The sequence below is a fragment of the Brachionichthys hirsutus genome, chromosome 21, assembly GCF_040956055.1.
Source record: "Brachionichthys hirsutus isolate HB-005 chromosome 21, CSIRO-AGI_Bhir_v1, whole genome shotgun sequence".
Classification (NCBI taxonomy): Eukaryota; Metazoa; Chordata; class Actinopteri; order Lophiiformes; family Brachionichthyidae; genus Brachionichthys; species Brachionichthys hirsutus.
Genome location: NC_090917.1, coordinates 503198 through 525782, shown reverse-complemented (window position 1 = coordinate 525782; position 22585 = coordinate 503198). Strand labels below are relative to the sequence as shown.

At 55.8% G+C, this 22585-nt stretch overlaps 2 protein-coding genes across 2 annotated transcripts in view; both read right to left on the bottom strand.

The window, feature by feature from the left end:
* LOC137910361 (adenosine kinase-like) overlaps positions 1-11056 on the bottom strand; it is an 18194-nt gene extending 7138 nt beyond the window's left edge. Inside the window, exons 1-4 of the mRNA XM_068754798.1 lie at positions 10120-11056; positions 9530-9604; positions 9400-9453; positions 2211-2289 (exon numbers count right to left, since the gene is read on the bottom strand). Coding sequence (XP_068610899.1) covers positions 2211-2289; positions 9400-9453; positions 9530-9604; positions 10120-10133 — 222 coding nt within the window. The 5' untranslated portion in view covers positions 10134-11056. The remainder of the gene's footprint in view (positions 1-2210; positions 2290-9399; positions 9454-9529; positions 9605-10119) is intronic.
* Positions 11057-11771: 715 nt separating this feature from the next.
* On the bottom strand, positions 11772-21357 carry LOC137909845 (vinculin-like). Its single transcript, XM_068754276.1, is given in 23 exon segments — positions 11772-12817; positions 12899-13003; positions 13081-13284; positions 13381-13566; positions 13659-13783; positions 13856-14158; positions 14228-14336; positions 14403-14552; positions 14624-14752; positions 14855-15054; positions 15131-15321; positions 15398-15573; positions 15651-15804; positions 15885-16032; positions 16109-16199; positions 16660-16662; positions 17027-17187; positions 17275-17397; positions 17479-17587; positions 17673-17823; positions 18588-18624; positions 18627-18657; positions 21113-21357. Coding segments are annotated over 23 exon segments (3201 nt in total). The 5' UTR covers positions 21281-21357; the 3' UTR covers positions 11772-12670.
* Positions 21358-22585: the final 1228 nt, after the last annotated feature.

Genomic DNA, 22585 nt, shown 5'->3' with positions numbered 1-22585 from the left:
AAGAAGATTAACGGGCTGTGACCTTCCAGGGAGGGGGCCCCCGGCCCGGCCCCCCCTGCGTTGTAGCAGCGCTGCACCAGGATACACGCAAGCTAGCCCAACGCCATTAAAGACACGAATGTGGCCGGGCCGCGTCCTCCGGAGCGTTGGGCTTGGTGGACACAAAAGCTCCACACTCCCCCCCCCCCCCCCCTAAGTGGATCCAGACACATTCCTTCCCCAGGCCCATTCAAACCTCGTCGAGCTGCTGCTCCTTATTTATTTAACAAAACGAGCAGCGAAAGCCAAACATTAGGTCATGGAATATTCCCAACCCGAGGAGTAAGCCATCAAACCCAGTTTAAGCACCCCCCCCCCGCCCCCCCCTGCAAGTATGAGCTGGTGAAGACCTTTGTCGGAGTCAAGTAGAGCTGTGGGATTCTTCTCCCGTTTTTTAAATACGACTTTCGACAGTGTGGCGCACATGCGTTTTCAATTAGGAGCCCGGAGCCGGCGTCCAAGCCGGGCCCCCCCCTCCCCCCCTCCCCCCCCCTCGCCCTCTGCACGACTGGAGACGGCAGGTTTTCAAAAGCCTCAACCTTCTCAACAGTCGTTCAGACTTCGGCGTGAGTTGATGGCGCGGGCTGCGAACCCGGCAGCAGTAGGCGCGATGGTTACCGAGGTTACCTGTCTCTAGGTCCAGACCCCCCCCCCCCCCCCCCTCCGTGACCAGCAAACAGGAGGGACGGCGGTCAGAGGGAAGCAACTCTCGTCCGTTTAAGCTTCAGCTTCTCATTTGGTTAAATCCAATTAGCATCGATTCTGCTTCCCCTTAAAGCCGACGTTTTGGTTTTCCTTGAATCTCAGCTGGGATGAAGCGCCAGTATTTAACCCTTTACACCCTGAGGTGAAGCGCTCGGGTTGACCCCCCCCCCACCCCCCCTCCCCTCTGTGGAAGCCTGGCCTGTCGCTCACGCTCCCCCCAGCAGCAAACCTCTCATTTGGTCGCCGGCTCCTTTGATGTGGCTTCGCCGCTGCGTTTGAAGTCGCGCGTATTGCATCGAGGTACAGCGTGCTAATCGGGGAGACGCTCATGCATTATACATATTTCATAAAAGAACCTGAAAGGGAAATGTTGAAAAGTCACAGCTTCAAGGGACGTATGGACAGAAACCGTCTCAGACTTGAGACGAAAACGCCCCAACATTTCGGAATCGACCCGACACCTTCCCTCGGAAGGGGGCAAATAAAGGGGGCAAATGTCCAAATGAACCGGGTCCGCCATGCCGTTATGAGGCGGAATGATTTCAGAGACACTGCAAGATCACAATGTGTCAATAAAGTTTTTTACCCCAGAAAGCCACCCAAGTTCAACTTGTAACCATGGAAACCAAGATAAAATCAGTATACCTGGCTGTTGTGTGCAGAAAGTTTCTCGCTTCATGGTCACATTTAAATAAACTCGGTTTAACGAGATCACAATGTGACGATAAAGTTATTCAAACCGGTTTAAAAGAGGTTTGACGCCGCCGTGTTTCTACAGCGGGCGTAATCTCTGCCGAGTGAAGCAGGAGACCGAGCCCACCGGTTTCTAAAATCCACCCGCCTGAAGCAAAGTTTTAAAAATATACTTGTTTTTTTTCTCAGAAGAATGAAATAAAGTTGGAGTTTAACGTCTGCGATGGCTGCAGCCTTTGATCTAGATAATTAACGAGTGTTTGTGTGGAGGTGCGGCGACGCCGCTAGCCTCGGGGCCCGGCCGCTTTCTTCTTCTTCCTCTCGCTGCATCCATCGGCTGATAAACACACACACAGAAGAAAGAGGCGCCGCTTCCACAAACATCAGCCGCTCAATTAGCTCCTGCTCTCATTTCTCCTCGGAAGGGAATTATTTTTCAGCCGGATGCGTTTTTTTGTTTATTGATCAGCAGCTAATCACCGCTCGTCAAATCCACCGCGGACAGCTAAAAGAAAGAATCACCTCCACGTCGAGGACGGGACAATCTTATCGTTTCTTTTATCTTAGACGCCGACATCCTTCGGCGTCTGTTTGATGTCGTTTGTTGTGACACGTTAATTTCATCTACTAATTGATGTTTGATTAGGCCGACGAGATAACCTGCCCAACCGCCCCGCCTTGCTCTTCCTGTGGCAGGTCTGATCAATTCCTGACACCTGAAACCGGAATGCGTCGGCACGCGGCGCAGCGGCGCTCCGAGTTCCCAAACTAACCTGAGCCACTTTCACCGAGTTCTGGGTGGCGCCGCCGGCGTGATACTCCACTTTGTTCTTCTTGGCGATTTCGTCGAACCTGAAAAGACAGTGATGGAGATTTAGCGGGAACCCGGAACGCCGGCAGGCGACGGGTCGTCTGCCCTCGTGTTCATCCATCACGACACAGCTGGATGCCACGAAGGCATTCTGAAGCAGGCTAGCATAACAAAGATGCTATACAAATGTTAGCATCACAGCCTGCTAGCACAGCAAATGACACATGTTGGCATGTTTATATTTTACATGGCTTTAAGCGATTATATTAAGCGGTCCTACAGGCATTAATACAACATGGCTAACATTGTGTCAACATGCTAAAATACCAGCCTTAATTGACTGCCTTTAGCATGCTAACATCTCATGCTAACATTTCATCACCTTAAAGTATTTATGCAACATGCCTGACTGTGTTAGCATGCTAAAATGCCAGGCTAAGTTGATTCATTCCAATAAGCTAACACAGTGCTAACATAATGTTATGTTAGCACTGTGTTAATGGCCTTAAATGAGTATCGTAGCATCTTGAAAGTTTTGTTTCATGTAAACATGTAGCCCTCCAGCGATACCGACCATCTTGGACCCTTTGAGCTCATTGTTTTGGTCTTCCAGCCTGTTCTGGAACGCCCTCATTGCTCTCATTATCCCTCTTTTCCAGTAAATTCCTCCTCTGAACATTTTCCAAGGACTAAATGCTCTGCACGAAGCTGCAGGCGAGCCAGTCAAACACTCGAGTGGCCTTTGTTTGGGACACAAAGAGAGTTTTTCCTATCTGCGCAGCCTCGACCGGAGACAGCGGTGCGTCCCCTCTGCAGCAGGACAAACTTTGGACGTCTTCCGTCTTACTGCAGCTGCAGCATTCCAGGTGAAAGCTGTTTATAGGAAAGCGCTTAAAAGGAAAACGAGGCCGTGAGACAATGCTGGATTTAGTTAAATGGGATGCTCGACCACAAAGAGCCTTCTAGGGCCTGAAAGTCAGCGTGATGAAAGCAAAAGAGCAACACGTGCTCGTCGTTAGCTGCAGATTAAAGCAAGATGGGCAGAAAAAGTTCCTCTTCCCTCAAAGGGATTCATGAGAGGAATTATTCATCCTCTGGCAGGGACAGACGCCGATTTTGTTCTTTATAGGTGATGTTTTCAGAGCAATTGGAAAAGCGAGTTATGCAATTTCCTTGTGTACGAAAACCTCCTCGCCAGATAACTTGTTTAGGGGAGCGACCGCATCTGATTAAATGTTTGATGTAGGAACCGCGCAGCGAAGTTTAGAAAGATGGGAACAGACTAAACACGACGAGCCGAGAAAGGAGACACGCCATCGGGGGGGGGGGGCAAACAGCGATTGGGCTGTCAGGCGTAAACCTCCGGGACACCCCGGGGTCTGCCGTGAGACGCCGCCATCGCTCCCGACATCAATAGCTTCGACGCTCAAGTTACGCTGGGAGCCGGGAACATGAATAATGTGTGTTCTCCTCAGCGTTCATACAAACAGCCCCCCCCAGCGGCCCATCGGGGGGTCCTCGGCTGCTTCTTTAACGCCGCTGTAAATTGAAGACTGTCCGTTTGGAGAGAATTCCAGGCTGCGCTCGCCCAGGACGCCATTTCTTTTGCACCTTTTTCAAAGTATTTTTAAACCATTATTATCATCAAGGACTTTTGGGTGTAGCTTCGGGGAAGCTAAACGCTAATTTACGCCCACAGTGAAGTTATGCTATGAGCTGGCTGCGTGCTAATGCTAATGCTCTTAGCTCAGGTGCTACTCTGAAACCTTCATCGTGATTCTTCCGCTGTCGCTATGAAGGCGTGGCCCGCTCCTTTAAACGAACCGTTCCAGAGGACGCCGGCTGCGTGAACCCGTTGCACCCCAGAGGAGGTCAGAGGTCACGTGTTCTGCAGAAGGAACCTGCTGAACCTTGAGGTGTGTCGTGGCTGCAGACGGGGGTAATGCGCGTGCAGAAGGCGCCGCGTGGCGCTCTGACTTGGCGTGGACGAGTCCTGAGTGAGTGTGAAAGTAACCTTTACTGGCTTCAAAGGAAGTCTGCGTATCGCTTCTCAAGGCGAGGGGTTCTACCCGGGGCAGAATGTTCCCAATAAAGAACAAAACTTTCCATGCGAGTGGAAAATATGCTAACCGGAGAAAAAGACGGCCCCTTCCCGGGACACCTGTTCAGACTCCCGACAAAGGAGGCAGCCGAGGGGCTCCAGAGCCCGTTTCAAATAGACTCAGCTTCTGAGGATTTCAGAGGGGGGGGGGGGGGGCTTTTTTTTCCCCCTGCGAGTATTTGCTCCACCTTTCAACGCAGACGCCCCCCCCCGCTTTCGGATGGCGTAAAAATCCCATCCGAAAAGGAGCAGCTGCCTGGAGACCTTTCCACCCCAGAGCATCATGTGATCCCATGGAAGCGACACCGCCAACAGCCCCCACCGGCCATTTAGGAAGAGAACGAGGGGGGGGGGGGGCAACAAAATGTCCTCAGCTGCTAACCTTTGCTTTTGGAAGCCGCTGGTGTGCAGAGGAAGCGTTCCGCCGCTGCATGGACCGGCTGCTGCTGCACGATGGGCGGAGCCTCGGGACGGCGAGGTCAACGCTCAGTCTCAAGGTCGTGTCCCCCCCCCCCCCCCCCCCCCCCTAGAGATCAGGCGATAACATGAGTGCAACTCCGCGGCGGGTCGACGCCTCCAAACCACTGGCGGATCACGCCGTTGTTTACATTCCTGAGGACAGAGCCCCCACCGTTACCCCCCCATCAAGGGAAACATGAGGGCTTCCAGAGTACCATGAGTGTCCTCACCCCCCCCCCCCCCCTTCGGCGTTTGATGTCCGCCTGTCTCGCTAAGACCGGCCGAGTGATTCCACAGGAAGAACAAGGCTCTGTTAATCAATGGCTAGATTGGATCTGGATCCTCGGGGGGGGGGGGGCTGTGAACGTCCTCCAGAGTGTTCGAGTGCTCACCGGGGTAATTCATGGCTAATGATCTCGGCAGCGCCCCCCGTTTAATTGCCCCATTCACATTTAAACAGCTTACAAATCACACGGACAGGCAGGGAGACGATCAAACAGCAGTGATCGCTAACCGGGGGGGGGCAAGGGAGGACATGAGAAGACCGGGGGCTCCTTCGCCGCTCTCTGGGGGGGATTAGGAAGGAGAGGGGGGCAGAACAGGGGCAGTAAGTTATCTTTGCCCCGGCTGGAGCAGGCAGGTTCATTTAAACAGGCCGATCCGTCTTCCCCTCCCTGACAGAAGCGGCTGAAAGCCCCCCCCCCCCCCCCCCCCCAGCACCTGGATAGAGGCAGGTTCCTGCATTGATTCGATCATCCAATCAGAGCGAGCGTCCTCCAGAACGAGGCCTGACGCGCCGTAATTGTTTCCACAGGTCAGCTCGGGGGCGTGATGAGGAATATTGTTGTCACCCCCCCCCCCCCCCAAAAACCCTTCACAAAGGGTTATACAGTTTATCTGTTTAAAATCAATACGCCCGTTCATTATTCTGCTCCTGCGCCGGCGCCGGGCTGCTCAAGGTTGTCTTATCTTTTCTTATTTCAAATCAATAATTATCGTCCAGTGCCCCCCCCCCCCCCCCCCATCAGAAATAGATGTGCTTTTCATTCAAGGCCTGTAGAGTCCCTCCCTCCGCGGCGCCTGGTGAGGAACACAGGACGAATAGGACCTTCTTATCGGGGGGGGGGGTGCTACCCAGATCTCGCCGAGTCGGTGAGGATAAATCCAGGACCGCCCCCCCACTGTGGGCACCATATGGCCCAGTGTGAACTTGAGAGTGAGGCTGCTCACCAGTCAGCCCCCCCCCCCCCCCATGGGCTAGGTCGCTAACTAGCCTCCGTGCACGCCGCCATCAGTGGCGTTTCCTGCGTGGCTGCTGGGGATCAAAGACGACTATAAATAGCTCCGAGCGTTTCTGAGCTGAACGAGCTGCGACGCCCACAGTTTAATTATAAAACACTCTTTAAGGGGGGGGGGCAGATTCCACTCCCTCGACTTTCCTTCTGGCTCCACCTGCTGGCGGCCAGCGTCACAGAGGGGACCCGCGCATCAATAAAGCATCAGGAGGCGTGTCGCCGGCGTCTCAGTTACCGGCTGAGCAGCGTGAAGCTCTGCTCCCAGGCCAGCTGACGGACGCAGGCCCACGACCTTTGCCCTCGGCTTGCAGGGGAGACGCTGTGACCCCCCCCCCCCCCCCCGTGAAGGCGTGTTTAAGCACCGTAGGACAGAACTCTGCTTTAGCAATCGACCAGGGAGGCGTGGGTCGTAGCGCGTCGACACACTCTGTCAAGCCTGAGTGCAGCCAGTCAAGTGGCACCATGGCGAGCGAGCACACGCACACACACACACACACACACACGCACACACACGCACACACACACACGCACGTTCCTCCAGCAGGATGTCTCCACGGGGGCTTCCAACGCTCGCTTCCTTGCGCATAAAAAAAATACAAATAAAAAAAACGGGAGTCAATTGTGTTTACAGAGCAGCATAAATCACACGCACACACACACACACACACGCGCACACACACACACACACACACACACAGCAGCAGAGTGTTTAGCATGTACTCAGCGAGAGACGCCTTTGTTGTCTTCCTCCCAGTTAGCAGATAGCAGCAGCAGGGGTGTGTTAGATGCACAGAGACGGGGGGGGGGGGGGGGGGCGTGTGTGTGTGTGTGTGTGTGTGTGTGCGTGTGTGAGACGCACTCCCACTGATCTCCCATGTCGTGTGATGATGTGTGTCTCAATCCAGGGCTGATCCCCCTGAGTCAGCCCTGTCAGTGATACGAGCCCCCCCCCCCCCCCCCTCACCATCCGGAATGCTAATGTAGCCAGCCGCTAACGCTGCACCCTGAATTATTCATGCCGCAGAGGGTCACACGGCATAATGAGGAGTTTACTCTCATTCTGGATGCGATTGTGACGCTGCTAATCTGCATTTAGCACAGAGAAAGGGGGGAGGAGGAGGGGGGGGGGGACCTAATTGCTGTGAGCAAACAACCTCTGAAAAGAGTCACGCCGTCATCCAGAGATGAGAACGCAAACAATGAATTATGATCAGACAGAGGGGGCCATAAAGCAAACTAATATTCAGCATGCCCCCCCCTCAGAGGTTCCACACTGTAGCAATGGCCCCGCATTCGACACACTAATAATCATTAGCTCTAATACGATATGGTTAACAGCCCCGGGGGGGGGGGGACGCTGCATGTTTCCAGTCGTCTGTGATGCCTTGTTATCCGGAGATAAAATGTCCATTTGCCCACAGAAGGATCTCCTGCAGGAGGAGGCGTTTCCATTGGGCTGAGTTGGGAGCAGCGGGCGGCTGCTGCCCCCTGCTGGACAGGAAGGGGACACCCTTAAAGCTCAAACATCACAAATCTAAAGTTTGAGCTCAGAGAGCAGCTTTTATTTGTGGTGACTGAACTCATGTGAGGCGAGAGGAATGAACCAAATGTGAGTTTCCTCAAGCAGCAGGGACTAAACGTGACCACAAGGTGGCAGTAGTGACGTCAAGGAGCGAGCCACAGCGGCAGATGATGATGATGATGATGATGATGATGATGAAGGCAGAGAGGAAGTCAAAATCAGAGCTCTGGTTTCGTGGTTCGTTCTAAAAACACACAACCCAGCTCAAAACCGCAGAAGATAAAATCAGAACCTGGAGCCGGTTCAACCGGACCGGGTCCAGGTCCAGGTCCAGGTCCAGACAGCAGAGACCCTGGAGGCCTCCATAGACTTTATAACCAAATGTCATTTATTATTATTCATAATAATTAGTAGATGTTTAGTTTTATAGCTTGATAATGTTTTATTTTATTGCATAATTTCAGTGTAGAGGGAAACATAAACTCTGCTTCCTATAATGTTGAGTAAATGTTATTCTTATTTAATCTAATATCAGCCATTCCATTATTGCATTTAAAGTACCTTTCATCATTTATAATATTAATTCCTTTGTTCACACCGACTCAACATGAAACATTTACATAACATGGTGATCCTTTTATGTCCGTGTCTTATTAAACATTTCATTAAACTCGTTTGGAAGACAAAAGCACAAATCCTGCTTCCAGGTGAACCTTTTAGCGCCGACGATCTGTTCCTAGAGTTCCTCTTATTGATTTATTTGCTCTCCGTCTCGGCGTTCTTTAAATGTCTCCTTTAAGTTGACAAACTGAATTTCTTTTTTCTAATCTCTGGAGTGAAATTTATTGCGTTGCTCGTTTTTCACGCCAATTTCTGAGCGTTCCGGCGCAGAGCAGCCGTTGTTGTGGCTCGGGTTCCGCTTAACGGCGCCGCGGCCAGAAGATAAGAGTTACCCGGATCCAGATAAGAGTTACCCGGCATCCAGATCCAGATAAGAGTTACCCGGCATCCAGATCCAGATAAGAGTTACCCGGCATCCAGATCCAGATAAGAGTTACCCGGATCCAGATCCAGATAAGAGTTACCCGGCATCCAGATCCAGATAAGAGCCGCTCGGGGGCGGAGCAATAAATTCCTGCAGAGCGCCGTTTGTGCTGCGTGACCCCGGTTGGAGGAAGGCCCGACATAAAGAGCGCACTCTGGGAGGAGTCGGACCCGCTGTAAGCGGGGTCCAACCGGGCCCACTCAGACCGCCACCCAGACCCTGTTCATTGATCAGCGAATGGACCGCCGCCTCCAGAAGCAGAGAGCATCAACCGATGCAGCCCGATGGAGGGGCTGATCAGCTGATTAGTGGGCGGCGCCGCCGCTCCGGAGGACGAGCAGTAAAGCCCCTTTATGATCGTAAAGCCGGCATTTAATATAAAAAGCGTCCCGGCCTACCCTCCTCTTCCTCCTCTTCCTCAGATGTCGAACATTTTATCTCATCACAGAGCTAGCTAAGCTAAGCGGACGCCGCCTGCACGCCATCGAGCAGGATCAGCTGTTGCTTAACGTCACCTTCCTGTGATGTCAGAGAGCAGAGCGGCGTGGCGGGGAGCCCCCCCCCGCGGAGCCCCCCCCGTTTCAGGCCTGACTAATGGACGAGCTATTTTGAGAGCAGCTTAAGTGTCAAGCCGGTAGCGGCGGATGTGAGCGACGCCAGCGTGCGCCATGTTCGGACGCACGTGATCCAGAAGCACGCCGCGGACACGTGGCGAGGTCTCAGACTCACAGCGTCCTGTGTTTGTCGTCAGCGAGGATCTGGTCGTTGGGCTTCAGGCCGAACCTTCAGGAGAGGAAACGGGGAATAAGAAGCCGCCGTGAGACGCGCGAGCATCGAGCGAGGAGACGTCCGGACGTACTTGTCGAGGAAATCTTTGTCCACGACAGCTGAAATGTCCAGCAGGGGGTTCCCCATCCCGAAGAGCGCGTTCTCACTGCAGGGAGACAAACACGTCAATCAGGAGTCCCACCCAATCAGACCGCTGCGGCCCGGATCCGGCTCTCGTTGTGGTCTGATGGGGACGCAGGACGCATGCAACCCATGCAGGGGGGGGGGGACGCTCCCTGCAGCAGGACTAACGGACGCAGGCTGGAAGGCAGAGGTCAGTGAGCGAAGCGTAAACATCGGATTTCATCACCTGACCTTTACATCTGACATGTTCTCAAGGCCTATAGATACCCGAGAGGCCAAAGTCTATCCCGGCTTGTAGAGCCCGGTCGCGTTTCCCCGTTAACATAAAAGACACAAAAGGTGATAAATGTCTTCAACCACAGCAGAATAACTTCCTTAAAGTACGTGTTGCCGTTCCGTAACGTCTTTGAAGCTCGCTCAATGTTTAAATCAACCCAAACCCACTGGCAGCACCGGAACTAAACAATATGTGTGTAAATATGAAGACCCTGCCAGCTCCCCGGGGAAACCCCGGAGGAGGAATCTCCCGGTTCTTACCTGGCAGCTGACATCGTGTCCGTTAAACGTCGGTAGATGTTGAGACGTTCCGTTTCTTCCTTCTCCCTGTCAGGCAACGTGTTCTGAGACTACCGGAAACTCAGCAGCGCGACGGCCCACGCCGACAGGCTGGCAGGGGAAGTGGGCGGGCTCTAATACTGCTCAAAGGCATTTGATTGGACACGTCACTTCACGTATACGAAGCTGCGCGTGCTGCATTTAAGGACAAAGGGAAAAAAGACCGGTCCGACGTCGGGAAGCAGCCCTGTTGATTCAGAATTCTAAAATGTTACTTCATGCAACAAAATCTAATACGTGGATCTAGATAATAATGAATGTTATTTATTATTAATATTCTACTACAATCCACGAGATAAAAAAGCAAGCGTTGCCTGCTTCTTGCCAGATTGTGAGCCCTCTTTTATTTGCTCCAAGGATCACAGGGTTTACTCAGATTACTTTAGTATCCGCAGTATCTGCGTTCATTCTTCCGTCATCCATCTCCATGTACCTTGTTATTCCATTTTTATAACCACCTATTGATGATTTACTAATATTTACAGCTGATAAAAGGGGCCCCGGCTGTAAGGTATATCTATGAACGTTCACCTTTATCCGGATAGGCTTCCTATAAAAGCGATATTCTGATCACTGGAACCGGAACCAGCACATAAAGGTTTTCCTTGATGCACCTGAACGCACCATGTCAACATTACATTCGACAGCTGCCAACAAGAACTTGTTTATCGTAACGAGAATAAAATGCCGCATCTCTGGATTTATATTTTAATTTAAAAAATGCTGTTCTTTTTATTTGTCCTGTATATTTGGCTGTAATTATTATTTCTGTTCTTTTTTCATATTTCACCGAAGCTACGATAAATGATTCTTCGGGTTTTTTGCGATGACGACATAAATCAGGAAATTAAAAGACTGAAAAACACAGAATCCCAGTTCCTCACGATGAGAAAGCGGAAGTGACGCGATGCTAACTTCTGAGCTAGCGTTTAAGTTTGGTTCGTCGCTTTCACGTCATAAAAACTACCCGTTCCCCGTTATCTGCGCACCCAATAACGGTTTCACCGGTTTCACCGGTTTCACAGACGCAGCGACCGGTTCCGTCTCCCATCCGAACCGGACACACCCCGTTCTGGGAGATACGATTAGCATGGATGACTAGTTAAGAATCCTACTATGGCGATGCCATGACGCGCCTCTTCTGCCTCTGATTGGGTTACGTTGCCATTCGTTCATCGATCCCAACCAATGCCATTGCGCCTTGTTAAATCTAACCCGCCCAACCAATGAAGACAAGTTCTACTAGCCAATCAGAGACCGAGGAGGGAGAGTCGTAATTTAGCATGGAACGATCCACGTCAAAATGCTAACAGCGGGTTAAACCTGAACACCTGAGCTACGGTGGCCGTAGGTTCGAACTGTGTCGCGCTCACCGGGAGATGTTAGCATGCTAGCAGCTAGCTATAGCTAATTATGAACAGCATCGCGGGTTCGTCTCTGTGAAACTGTTAACGGTTCCTCATAGAGGTCCAAGAACTTTATAATTCGCAGCATCGCATCAAATTTTAGTTTATTTGAATAAGAACAATCAGGAACTGAAACTTATAAAATAAAAATACAGTGCAAAGATGGGGAAGTGTTATAAAATGCTTTATTACAAAATTGTGAACAGAAATGTTCAGGCCTGCTCAAACCCGAGTAGCTTTGCATAATTTTGATTTGCTAGAGCGTCGTGTGACGTTCAAGGTGACGTGGAAGAATCGCCGACAAGCGGCGTTCAGATCAACACACCTCGAACAAAGTGACACGAGACATCTGGAAGGGACGAGCGTCTCCGTCACAAGGCACATCAGTCGGTGTCAAATATCAGCCGCCACAGACGGAGGCTGCTTGCGTTTCGTATACGACGGGAAGGTTTCGTCGGTTGCAGACGGCCCTTCGTCCGTCATTCCCTTGGCTTCCGAGGACAGGTGTGCAAATCTGGTGAAAAACGATTGTGCTGAAGACAAAACGAGACGTGTGCAACGAGGAAAGAGGCTCCGTTAGCTCGCGGCTATCGGGCCTCATAATGCAGCAAAAATAATGTTTTAATTATCAAATGAGATTATTTATTGTAATCCGGGTACGTCAGAGACAAGAAAGACGCAGCAGATTATCTTTGGCAGACGCTAGAGGTTTGTGGCAGCAGGTAAATAACGCGCAGGTGAGCTAGCGTGTGCTGCGCGAAGGCCTCGACCGCACCCGAGCAGCTCGCCGGGTTCTTGTGCTCATTGCTGTACGAACGAACGAATGAATTGACGAATAAAATGATCATCGTACAAAGATTTTTTTTTTTTTAAATGCCTGGAGAAATGTCTCCTTTTTCCTGAAATCCAGCGTCCAATCAAACGTAGAATCCTTGGATCAAGATAAGCGTTAAGAGCCTCCATCCCATAATAACCTTACAGTCCCTTTTGTTTACATTCTCCCAGAACAGCAACGGTTACAGACAGCAGAGAAACGTCCCCCCGGGGGGCTGGACCGGGCCCGCCTCCTACTGGTACCAGGGGGTCTTCCGGACCCAGTGGAGCGTGAAGCCTGCGTCTGTCCGGATCTTGATGGACGCCGCCTCGGCCTCCCGCACCGTCTCCTTGACGGACTGCATCAGGTTCTGGGCGTTGTGGACCAGCATCTCGGTTGCCTGTTGGGGGCGACAGTGAGACGAGGAAGGAAACGCCAACGAACAGCGGCGAGGCAGGAAGCGCGCCGGTCACACCCCCACCTGCTCAGACTCCTCCTCGCTGATGTTGGTGCGGCCCAACATGGTGGCCTTGACGGTGGACAGGATCTTGAGCTGCGTGCTGATGGTGGGGATCCGCTCGCACACCTGGAACCAGGACGGGGAGTCGTGTGACGTCAAAGCAGCCGACCCCCAAACTGAAACCCCCCCGGCGCCGGACCCACCTGGAGGAGGTTGGTCCTGATCCGCTTGTCGGTGCACTGCTTGGCCACCTCCTTGGCCAGCCGCGTGACCTCGTCGGAGGCTTTGGCGATGTCCTTGGCGCACTGGATGAGGGCGCGCTTGTTTCCGGTGACGCCGCGCACCAGACGGGACATCTCGGCCATCAGCAACGCCATCCGTTTGGCGGCGCCGATGATGTCATTTCCCTGTGATTGACAGCAGGAACGTGAGCGGCCGGAAAGGTTACAGAGGGAGGGGCGTCTGATGGGGCGGGGGCTGGGCGTCTGATGGGGGGCGCTTACTTTGCTGGACCATTTCCGGGCCTCGTCGTGGAGCTGCCGGGCCGCCACCATGATGGGTTCGTTCACGACGTCGCCGGCCTTCTGCTCGGGGAACTCCTCGTCTTTCTCCTCTGGGGGAGGAGGCCTGGGAGGAGGAACCTCCCCCTCGGGGAGGGGGGGCTTGGGCGGCGCCGCCTCGTCATTGAGCTGCGAGGAAGTTAAGCCAGTTAAACCAGTGGAACCAGTGGAACCAGTGGAACCAGTGGCACCCCAACGATTCCAAGCTGCGCTCGTCTTACGCTAAGCTGATCCAGTTCTGGAGGAGGGGGGGGGAAGTCCGGCTCCGGGGGCTGGAACGCCTCCCTGACCTTCGCCACGGCACCGAGAATCTTAAAGCCCGAGTCCAGGAAGCCCTTCTGAAGACCTGGATCCACATTGGTGACGGATCAGAAGACCAGAATCTGAAGCAGGAGACCCGCTCGCGGCGCCGACTCACCTGGATCCTGGATGGTTCCGGCCACCGCCTTGGCGTTCATCACCATCGGAGAGATGGTGCGGCTCAGCTCGTCGGACGCCGCCTTCACCGCCTCCCTGAACTTGGGGTCCTCGGAGTTCTCCACCTCCCGCTTGGCCACCAGGAGGATGCGGTTGGCTCTGCGGGCGATGCTGGTGGCGCCGGCGACCAGCATCTGGGGCTGCTGGTTGGCCATGGCCACGCGGCACTTATCCAGGTCCTTCTTGATGGCGTCCTCCGAGGCGTCCAGCAGAGACTTGGTGTCGATGGCCTCGTCCACCAGACCTAGACGCCCCACCCCGGGTTAGTACGGGGATCCGGGGGCGTGGCAGCTGCACCTGGGCGGAGCCTCACCTGTCATCTTCTCCACGTTGTCGATCCACTGATTCTTCATGGTCTCAAAATGCTCGTGGGCCGCCTGGTTGCCCGGGTTCCTGAGCAGAATGCGAGCGGCAGATACCACCTGGGCAGACGGCCGCGTTAGTAACTGCCCCCCCCCAACCGAGCTGCTCTTCAGACGCCAACTCACCTGGGGCGTCAAGTCTCTCGTCGACTTGACGGCGGCCTGGATTCCCTCCACCGTGCTCCTGTTGGCGGTGCCCACGGCCGCCGCCTTCTCCGCCGTGGCGCCGAGCTTGTTGGCGTGACTCTGGAAGTTGGCGGCCCTTTCGTCGAAGACCTGCGGCGCATCGTAGGAAAGGATTAGCCCGCCGGGCTCGCCATGGGGCGCACGGCGGGCGCGCGGCTCACCTCGTCCCTGTTGGGGGCGCCCGGGGGGGCGGTGGCGGCCACCGCCAGCAGCTTGATGGGGGTGGTGGTGTCGCTGAAGATGTCGGACACCTCCTGAGTCATCGCCTCCTGCATGTTCGCCTTCAGGTCCTGGGAGGAGGACAAACGGACGTTATTGGACCCGTCCCCACCTTCCACCAGCAGAGGGCGCTGTTCTCTGTGTAAATCAGCCTGCAGGGCGGTTCCCCTTACTCTCAGAGCCTCCTGCAGCTGCTGGGCTGTGTTGCGGGCCTGGGGGGAGTCTCCGCCCCCGCGGGCGGCCAGGTCGGCCAGCTGGGCCATGAGCTGCTCCACCTGCTCACACCTGCCCAGCATCTCCCGCCTGCAGGCCGCCGGCAGGGCGCTGGCCAGCCGGCGGCCCTCCGCCACCAGCCCGCGGATCGCTGCCTGGCCTGAACGCACAGAGAGGAAAGAGTCGGCCTCGGCGGTGCGTTCGGGGGCGGCTGTGAGAGGCGGAGGCGGACTCACCCACGCCGCTGTCGTCGACGGTGGGGTTGTCGATCCAGCGCTGCGCCTGCTCGATCTTCCCCTCCAGGTGCACGGCGGCCTTGGCGGGCCGGCTGTTGGCCACGGCCTTGCTGGTCTTGGACTGCAGGTTCTGCAGGGCCGTTGCGACCTGCTTCGCGTACGCTCTGGCCTCGGGGGTGTCGCCTTTACCGCTAGAAGGAAGCGGAAACAGCGACGTGAGGTCGGGCTCCAGCAGACACGGGGTTTCCGGCGCCGGACGACCCGTACATCCTCCTGAGCTCCGACAGCTTGGCGGTCATGGCGGCGATCTCTCCGATGGAGCGGAGGATGTCGTCTCTCTCCTTGGGGTCCTCGCACATGTCCGCTATCTTCTTGGCCTCCATGAGCAGGGCCTTGATGTTCTCCTCTCCCTCGGGGCCGCCGTTGGGGTCTGCCAGCCAGTTCTGCAGGGGCAGCAAACAGAAAGCCTCCAGCTGGCTGCATTTGGTCTGAATCGGGCACAGGTGGGTTCGTGACTCACCTGCGCGGCGTCGATCCTTTTGGCCATGGCCTGCTTGGAGCTGGTCATGGCCTCCAGCTTGCGGGCGGCGTTCTCGACCTTCCCGGTTAAAACGTCGAGCCCCTGGCAGACCTGCTGGGCCTTCTGCATGGCGGCCGGCGACGCCCCGTGACCTCTGGGGGTGGATGGAGAGAAGGAGATTTAGGAACCAGCTGCTAGCAGTTAGCAGCTAACGCCCGAGACACGGTGCTCTACCTGGCCCTCATCTCAGACACCTGGTCAGTCATGTGACCCAGATTCTTGGCCGTTCCCAGGATATCCCGGCGCTCCTTCCCGGCACACAGCTCGCCCACCTTCCCGGCTTCATCCAGGATGTGCCGGATGGCCTGCTCACCTGCATCCCCTGAAGGCACGCCACAACAAGGCGGTGAGGACGACGGCGTGCCACCCGTCGAGGCGGCGACGCGGCGCCCCGCTACCTGGTGGGGCGTGTGGGTCCCTCAGCCAGTTCTTAGCCTGGCCCATCTTTGAGTCGATGAGGCCCAGAGCTCTTCTCATGGCCTCCGTGTCCTGAGGGTCAGAAGACAGAATGACATCACACCGCCGGGGTCACGGGGGAACGGGAGCTGCGCGGGTGCGCTTGTTTTCCGTACGGCTGCCGTCCAGTGGTCGCGTGAGAGAGAAAAGCCTGACGGGATTAACGCTCAGATCTGAGGCAGACTGGGCTCAGGGTCGCCGCGATGACATCACGCATCACATGACCGACCCCGTTCAGTCAGAGAGGTGAATGCTGGGAGTAATCCGATCAATCAATACTGCAGTCGGGTCAATCAATCAATGCAGGAGGAGGACATGCACACAGTGAGCTTCAAAGGACACGTACGCGTCATGTTACAGAGCCACACAGATACACGCCGCCCTGCTCGCTCAACGCCACGCCATTCCACGATCAATAAAGAAAACTCAGCTGCTGACTCAGGCCACACTTCAACCTCACGCCTGCAGGGCACACAGCGGAGGAGGGGCTTACCTTCTACGGGAGGCGAGGGGGGGGAGAAAGGAAGAGTGGCGTGAATAAAAACGCTGAACCAGGAGGAGGAGCAGAGGAGAGGGGGAGCAGAGGAGAGGAGGAGCAGGGGAGAGGAGGAGAGGGGGAGCAGAGGAGAGGAGGAGCAGAGGAGAGGAGGAGAGGGGGAGCAGAGGAGAGGGGGAGCAGGGGAGAGGAGGAGCAGAGGAGAGGGGGAGCAGAGGAGAGGAGGAGCAGCGGAGAGGGGGAGCAGGGGAGAGGAGGAGCAGAGGAGAGGAGGAGCAGAGGAGAGGAGGAGCAGAGGAGAGGAGGAGAGGAGGAGCAGAGCCAACAGCACACACGTGATTAAAGGCGGGGTCACGGCTCGCACCTTGTTGGCCCAGGCGTCCTCGTCCCACGACGTCAGCTGCAGCACGCGGATGATCTCGTTAATCTCGCCGCTCATCTTCTCGAAGGTGAAGTTCCGGTTCTTGAGGGCCTCCTCCACGCCGTGGCTGCCGGACGTCTTGGTGGACACGAAGATTTTGATGCCTGAAAGACAGAAATCAGGGGTAAAGGGCTCCGAGCTCGTATCCCCCCTCTGCGCGTGGGCGGGGCGTGGGCGGGGCGGGGCGGCACCTGAGATCAGGATGGGCAGCAGCTCCTTCACCGTGTTCATGGCGTTCACCAGCATCACGCGGTGCTCCTGATGCGTCAGCTCCTGCTGCCGCTCGTCAATCATCTTCGCCATCTTCGTCATTCCTGCGTGAACGACCAGAGGGTCGCACATTTAGAGGCGGAGCCGCGGCACCCACCCGACGCCGGCTCCGCCCCGGCACTGACCCGGGCCCAGGTTCTTGGTGTAGGTGATCAGGTCCTCCATGGACTCCACCACCTCGGCCACCGTCAGGTACTCCAGGATGCCTCTGCACACGCGGATTATCTTACGGACCTGCGGGCGGAGAAAACGCCGTCGGGTTCCCCGAGAGAGAAGTCACCCCCCCCCCCCCCCGATGTCAGGACAGGAGGATCGATACCTCGGCCTCGTCAAAGGTCAGGAGGAGGTCGGAGGTCCCCGAGAGGATGCCCCGCGAGCCGTCGATGAGGTAATCCCGAGCAGGAACGGAGTACGGATCGGACTTCAGCATGGACGCCGCCTGCACCAGCTTGGTGCACGCGTTCTCCACCCTGTGGACACCAGGGGGCGCAGGCCGGTTAGAGGACGACCCCCAGCACAGCTGCCGTGTGGGCGTGGCCACTCAGCCAACCTCAACCCCCCCCCCCCCCCCCCCGCACGTCCCGGTTCCCAGCATGCAGTCCCCATGTTGCCGTGGAAACGAGGGATTGCATCCTCGAAGCTGATGCATGTGCATGAAATGAAGGCCGCCATGCGTGAGTCTGCAGAGCCAGCGGCGTCCTCCAGCGTGCAGCGGCAGACCGCCACGCGCTCACACGACCCCCCCCCCCCCCCACACACACACACACACACACACACTCTATGCTGGGAGGAGGGGCATTGCTGCACATGTGCTGATGGATGATGACAGGGTGACGATGTGACTTCGAGGCGCCAAATGTGCTGACCTGTTGATGCCAAAGCGTTTCGGCCCTGACCTTGGGGGGGGGGGTTAATGATTTAGGCAGACACTCCACCGAGAAGGTTCTGTCTGTGACGCCGGCCGTCTGTTTGTTAGCAGGGTTACGGGTCCGGGTCTGGGTCTGGGTCCGGGTCCGGGTCCGGGTCCGACCTGGATCCCTTTACGTTCTGAGCGTGATCCGGACACCGTACGAGTGCAAGGAGGCATTTATATTTGCACCGGGGCAAGATTCAGAGGCACCTAGCATGCCGTGCCTGACCTTCGCTCGGCCCAAGCACCCACTACAGAGAGAGAGAGAGGCAGAGAGACCACGGCTCCCAGAGGAGGCTGTAATCTGATTACATCAGTGCTTACTTGGTGAACGCTGGCAGCATGTCCCGCTTCATGATCTGTCCTCTGTGGTCTGAACCGTGTCTTTCCCCACCTGAGAGATTCACAAACAGAGAAATGAACTAAACATTTAGGAAACTCTCCTGTAATGACATCCTGATTCCTTCAATAAGATGTAAACCGTCTCCACGCAGGAAACGGCCCCCCCCCCCGGAGCCGGGGTGTGCCGTACAGTCAGTACTCGATAACGCGCTTCAGAGCGAGTCACACCTCCATCACGTCTTTGTCTCTCATCACGCGTGACTTCCAGAATGCAGTCCTGGTACTGAGGGTGCAGCTGCTGGGGGGCGGGGGGCGGGGGGGGGCCCGGCACAGTTATAACACGCAGAGCAGCTGAACGGAGACGTCACGGCGGCCTGCGTTTAACGAGCGTCGAGTCATGTTCTCCTCGTGCAGCCTCCTCCGAGCCCGTCAATAGTCCCCCCCCTCCCTCCTCCCCTCCTCCTCCTTCCTCCCTCTTCCTCCCCCTCCTCCCCTCCTCCCTCCTCCCCCTCCTCCCCCTCCTCCCTCCCCTCCTCCTCCTCCTCCCCCTCCTCCTCCTCCCTCCCTCCTCCCCCCCCCCCCCCCCCCCCCCCCTCCTCCCCCCTCCTCCCCTCCTCCCTGAGCCGCTTCCTGTTGTCTGGAGATCAGAACCGTATCTGCACTCCAGCAGCGCTGCAAACCATTGGCAGTAAAAATAGAAGCGGGACCGGAGTTTATAACTGCTGTTGTCACGCAGCTCGCCAGGCCCCCCACGCTATTTTAAAGCCCCGTCCAGACTCGGGGTCCCGTGTTTAAGGCCCCCACGCTGAGGACACCTGCTTGATTGTTTCATCTGCAGCATCCTTTCTTCTGGCGAGAAACAAGCAATAAAACAATAAAAGCCCGAATTTCTGTCTTTCTTCAGCAGCTGATAGTGGGGGGGGGGCGGGGGGGGGGGACACAGACCTAAGAGAGGATGAAGTCGACTTCCTCCTCCTTTTGATCAACTCTGGTCCGGAGTCGTCGTTTTCCTAGAAGCCGCCTCCTTCTCCTCTACGCCGACGCTCCCTTGGACCATGGGGGGGGCGCCCCCCCCCCGTGAGGACACCCTGTGATGTGAAGTGGACGACAGACGGGGCTTTGTGGACAGCAGCCCGTCGCTCTGAAGGCCTCCAGACACAGCCAATCTTCACACGCCGGGCAGTTTCAGCTCAGTTAGCTTCAGTCGGTTAGCCGCGGTTACCACGGAGACCTACAGCCAAGTTAATCTGCCGGGACGCAGTTTGCTCAAGTGCAACCGAGACAGTAATCCCAGAGACGTCCCCCCAATCCGACGACACAGCGCCCCCTCAGCGTCTCTTAATCAATAGTCTCTGGGATATCAGACGGCTTCAGACCAAGAGCGACGCCGAAGGCCACCGGAGAGGTCGCGCTGAAGGTCGCGCTGAAGGTCGACGCCGTTAGCGTGCGTCTGTGGAGGGGTGTCCGGCATGATCCGAGGGGGAGGGCTTCCCTCCGCCGGCTTCCTCATCAATCCCAGGTGCAACACGAGACCCGAGATGGACTCTGGGACCCGTCCTCGACCCGTCCCCGACCCGTCCTCGACTCGTCCTCGACCCGTCCCCGACCCGTCCCGACCCGTCCCCGACCCCGACTCGTCCTCGACTCGTCCTCGACCCGTCCCCGACTCGTCCTCGACCCGTCCCGACCCGTCCCCGACCCCGACTCGTCCTCGACTCGTCCTCGACCCGTCCCGACTCGTCCTCGACCCGTCCCCGACCCGTCCCCGACCCGTCCTGGACCCGTCCTGGACCCGTCCTTGACCCGGGCCCCGCAGCAGTTCCTGTAACTTGGGCTTGCTCAACGCGTTTGAGCAACGAGCGCGGCTCCCCGACGTCTTCCTCACGCTGGACCACATCCTCTCGATGAAGTAATTCAATGCAGGTGCATTGTGGGTAAAGGGGGCGTCTGTTATTACAGTCTCTGGGACGGATCATTAAATATTACTCTGTTTCCAGCTCACTGGGAATTCCTCACATTTTAATGGAGGTCAATCCGAGCGAACGGGTTCATCTGCAGATTATGAGGGGAAGCCAGCGATCGATCGTTCCTCTGATCGATCGACTGTCTCACCGTTGTAAATCAGAGCTTGTGTATAATTGACGGTGATGAAGATGATAAAACCACAATGTTCTTGTTTACTTCGGGAACAGACTACAGGCCTGTTTAGATTACAGCTCCATTCCAGTTAGCACCTGGATTAAACACCTGGCTCGCGCCTCCTAGCAGCGCCTACGTCATCTCCGGGGGGGGTAGGGCGTCTTCTCGGGGTAGGTAGAAACTACTTCGGGAAACTTTTCCTAACGCACATTCCCTGTGTTTTCACCCCGACGCCCCCGCTAGCTAACGCCCCGTTAGCCCGCCGGTGTTCGCGGTAAGTTAGCCCCTTAGCCCCGGAGCGGCTCGGGACACGGGCGACAGGTAGCCGCCTTCAGACGCACTTCCCCGGGCAGAGCGCAGAGACTCACCCGGACGAGGTTGCTCACGGCCGCCTGCACGGCCGCCACCGGCGCCGACAGGTCCGGGATGGCTTTGCCGTCAACTTCCCCTTCTTCGTGCATGATGACCAGGTGGGAGATCTGCTGGGCCACCGGCTCCAGGATACTCTCTATCGTTTTGGTGTGGAAAACCGGCATGGTGGCGACTTCAGAGCGCGACCCAGGACCAGGACCAGAACCAGAACCAGAACCAGAACCGCCAACTCAGCGTCCAACGAGCCGCGGAACTACCAGCGTTAAAACAAAAAAAACAAAAGAAAACTCCCTCCGGAGAAGAGGAGCGCGAGCCACCGCGACGTCACGAACACCACCCGCCCTCTGACCAATGAGAGGGCACAGCGGCATGTTTCCCAGCTCCTGATTGGGCGATGGGAGTGTCGCTCCGTCCCGGCTCCTCCTGTTTCTACACAGGCGTGGCCGGCGGAGATCCTGCTCCCGGAATCACGTCATATATTCCCATGCCCTAAAAAGGGAAATATGTGTCTCCTGCTGGTGAGGAGCGAATTCCGCCGATGCAGATTAAATAATCCAGCAGGGCAGAAGTTACGGTGGTCACAGACCTGAACCGAACCACAAAATAAAAGAAAATTAAAAGTTCCTCCACTATTCTGACCAACACAACCTATCCCAGTGCGATAATTTATCCTGATGGGATCAACAAACAAGCTTCAGGAAACTGGATCCGACACACACAATCAGGAACAGCTTCCACGGAGCGTCTCCTTCTCTGCTCCCTGGAATAACAAACAAACCAGGAGAAGAATCCACGCAGAGTCCCAGGAGGGAACGCAAGAAGGGCCTGCTTCCTAAAAAGGAGAGAACCGAGGAGGCTGCTCTGCTCGAACCCTTCTGTATACCTTCCTTTAATGAGGGCTGGTAGACCAATGGGATATCGGGAATCAGGCAATTCGAAGCGTTTAATTGCTAACAGTTCAAAATGTATATTTCCGGTTACATTCTGCAGAAAGGAGAATAAAGTCAGTATCCGTCCATCCGACAGAATTCCTGCTGAATCCTGTCCGGACATAGAGACACTAACAACTAGCTTTTTGTAATATAATATATATTACTTTCTGCCAGATCGAGCCGCGTGCGCCATCTTCTGGCAGAAAAGAGTAGTTCAGCCTTTGCGCCAGTCCAGTGGGGGGGGGGGGGGGGGGGCATCTAAAAGCTGTTTTTTATGTAAGTCAGCTGTACAGAAAATATTTGCATTTTCTATAATTATCATCTCTGACATGGAAACTTTATTCACGAGTATTGTTGCTGTAATATGTTAGACGGCCACACGAGGGCGCTCGCGTATCCCCGTGGGTTCAGATCATTTTAAACCCATGTCTGGTGTTCTGTGGGTAGACGTGGACCTTCCCTGCCGTGGGGGGTTTTATGAGGTTTCACCTGCAGGTTTCTGGCTCTGCTCAAACATCTCAGGTGAGGTACTTCACA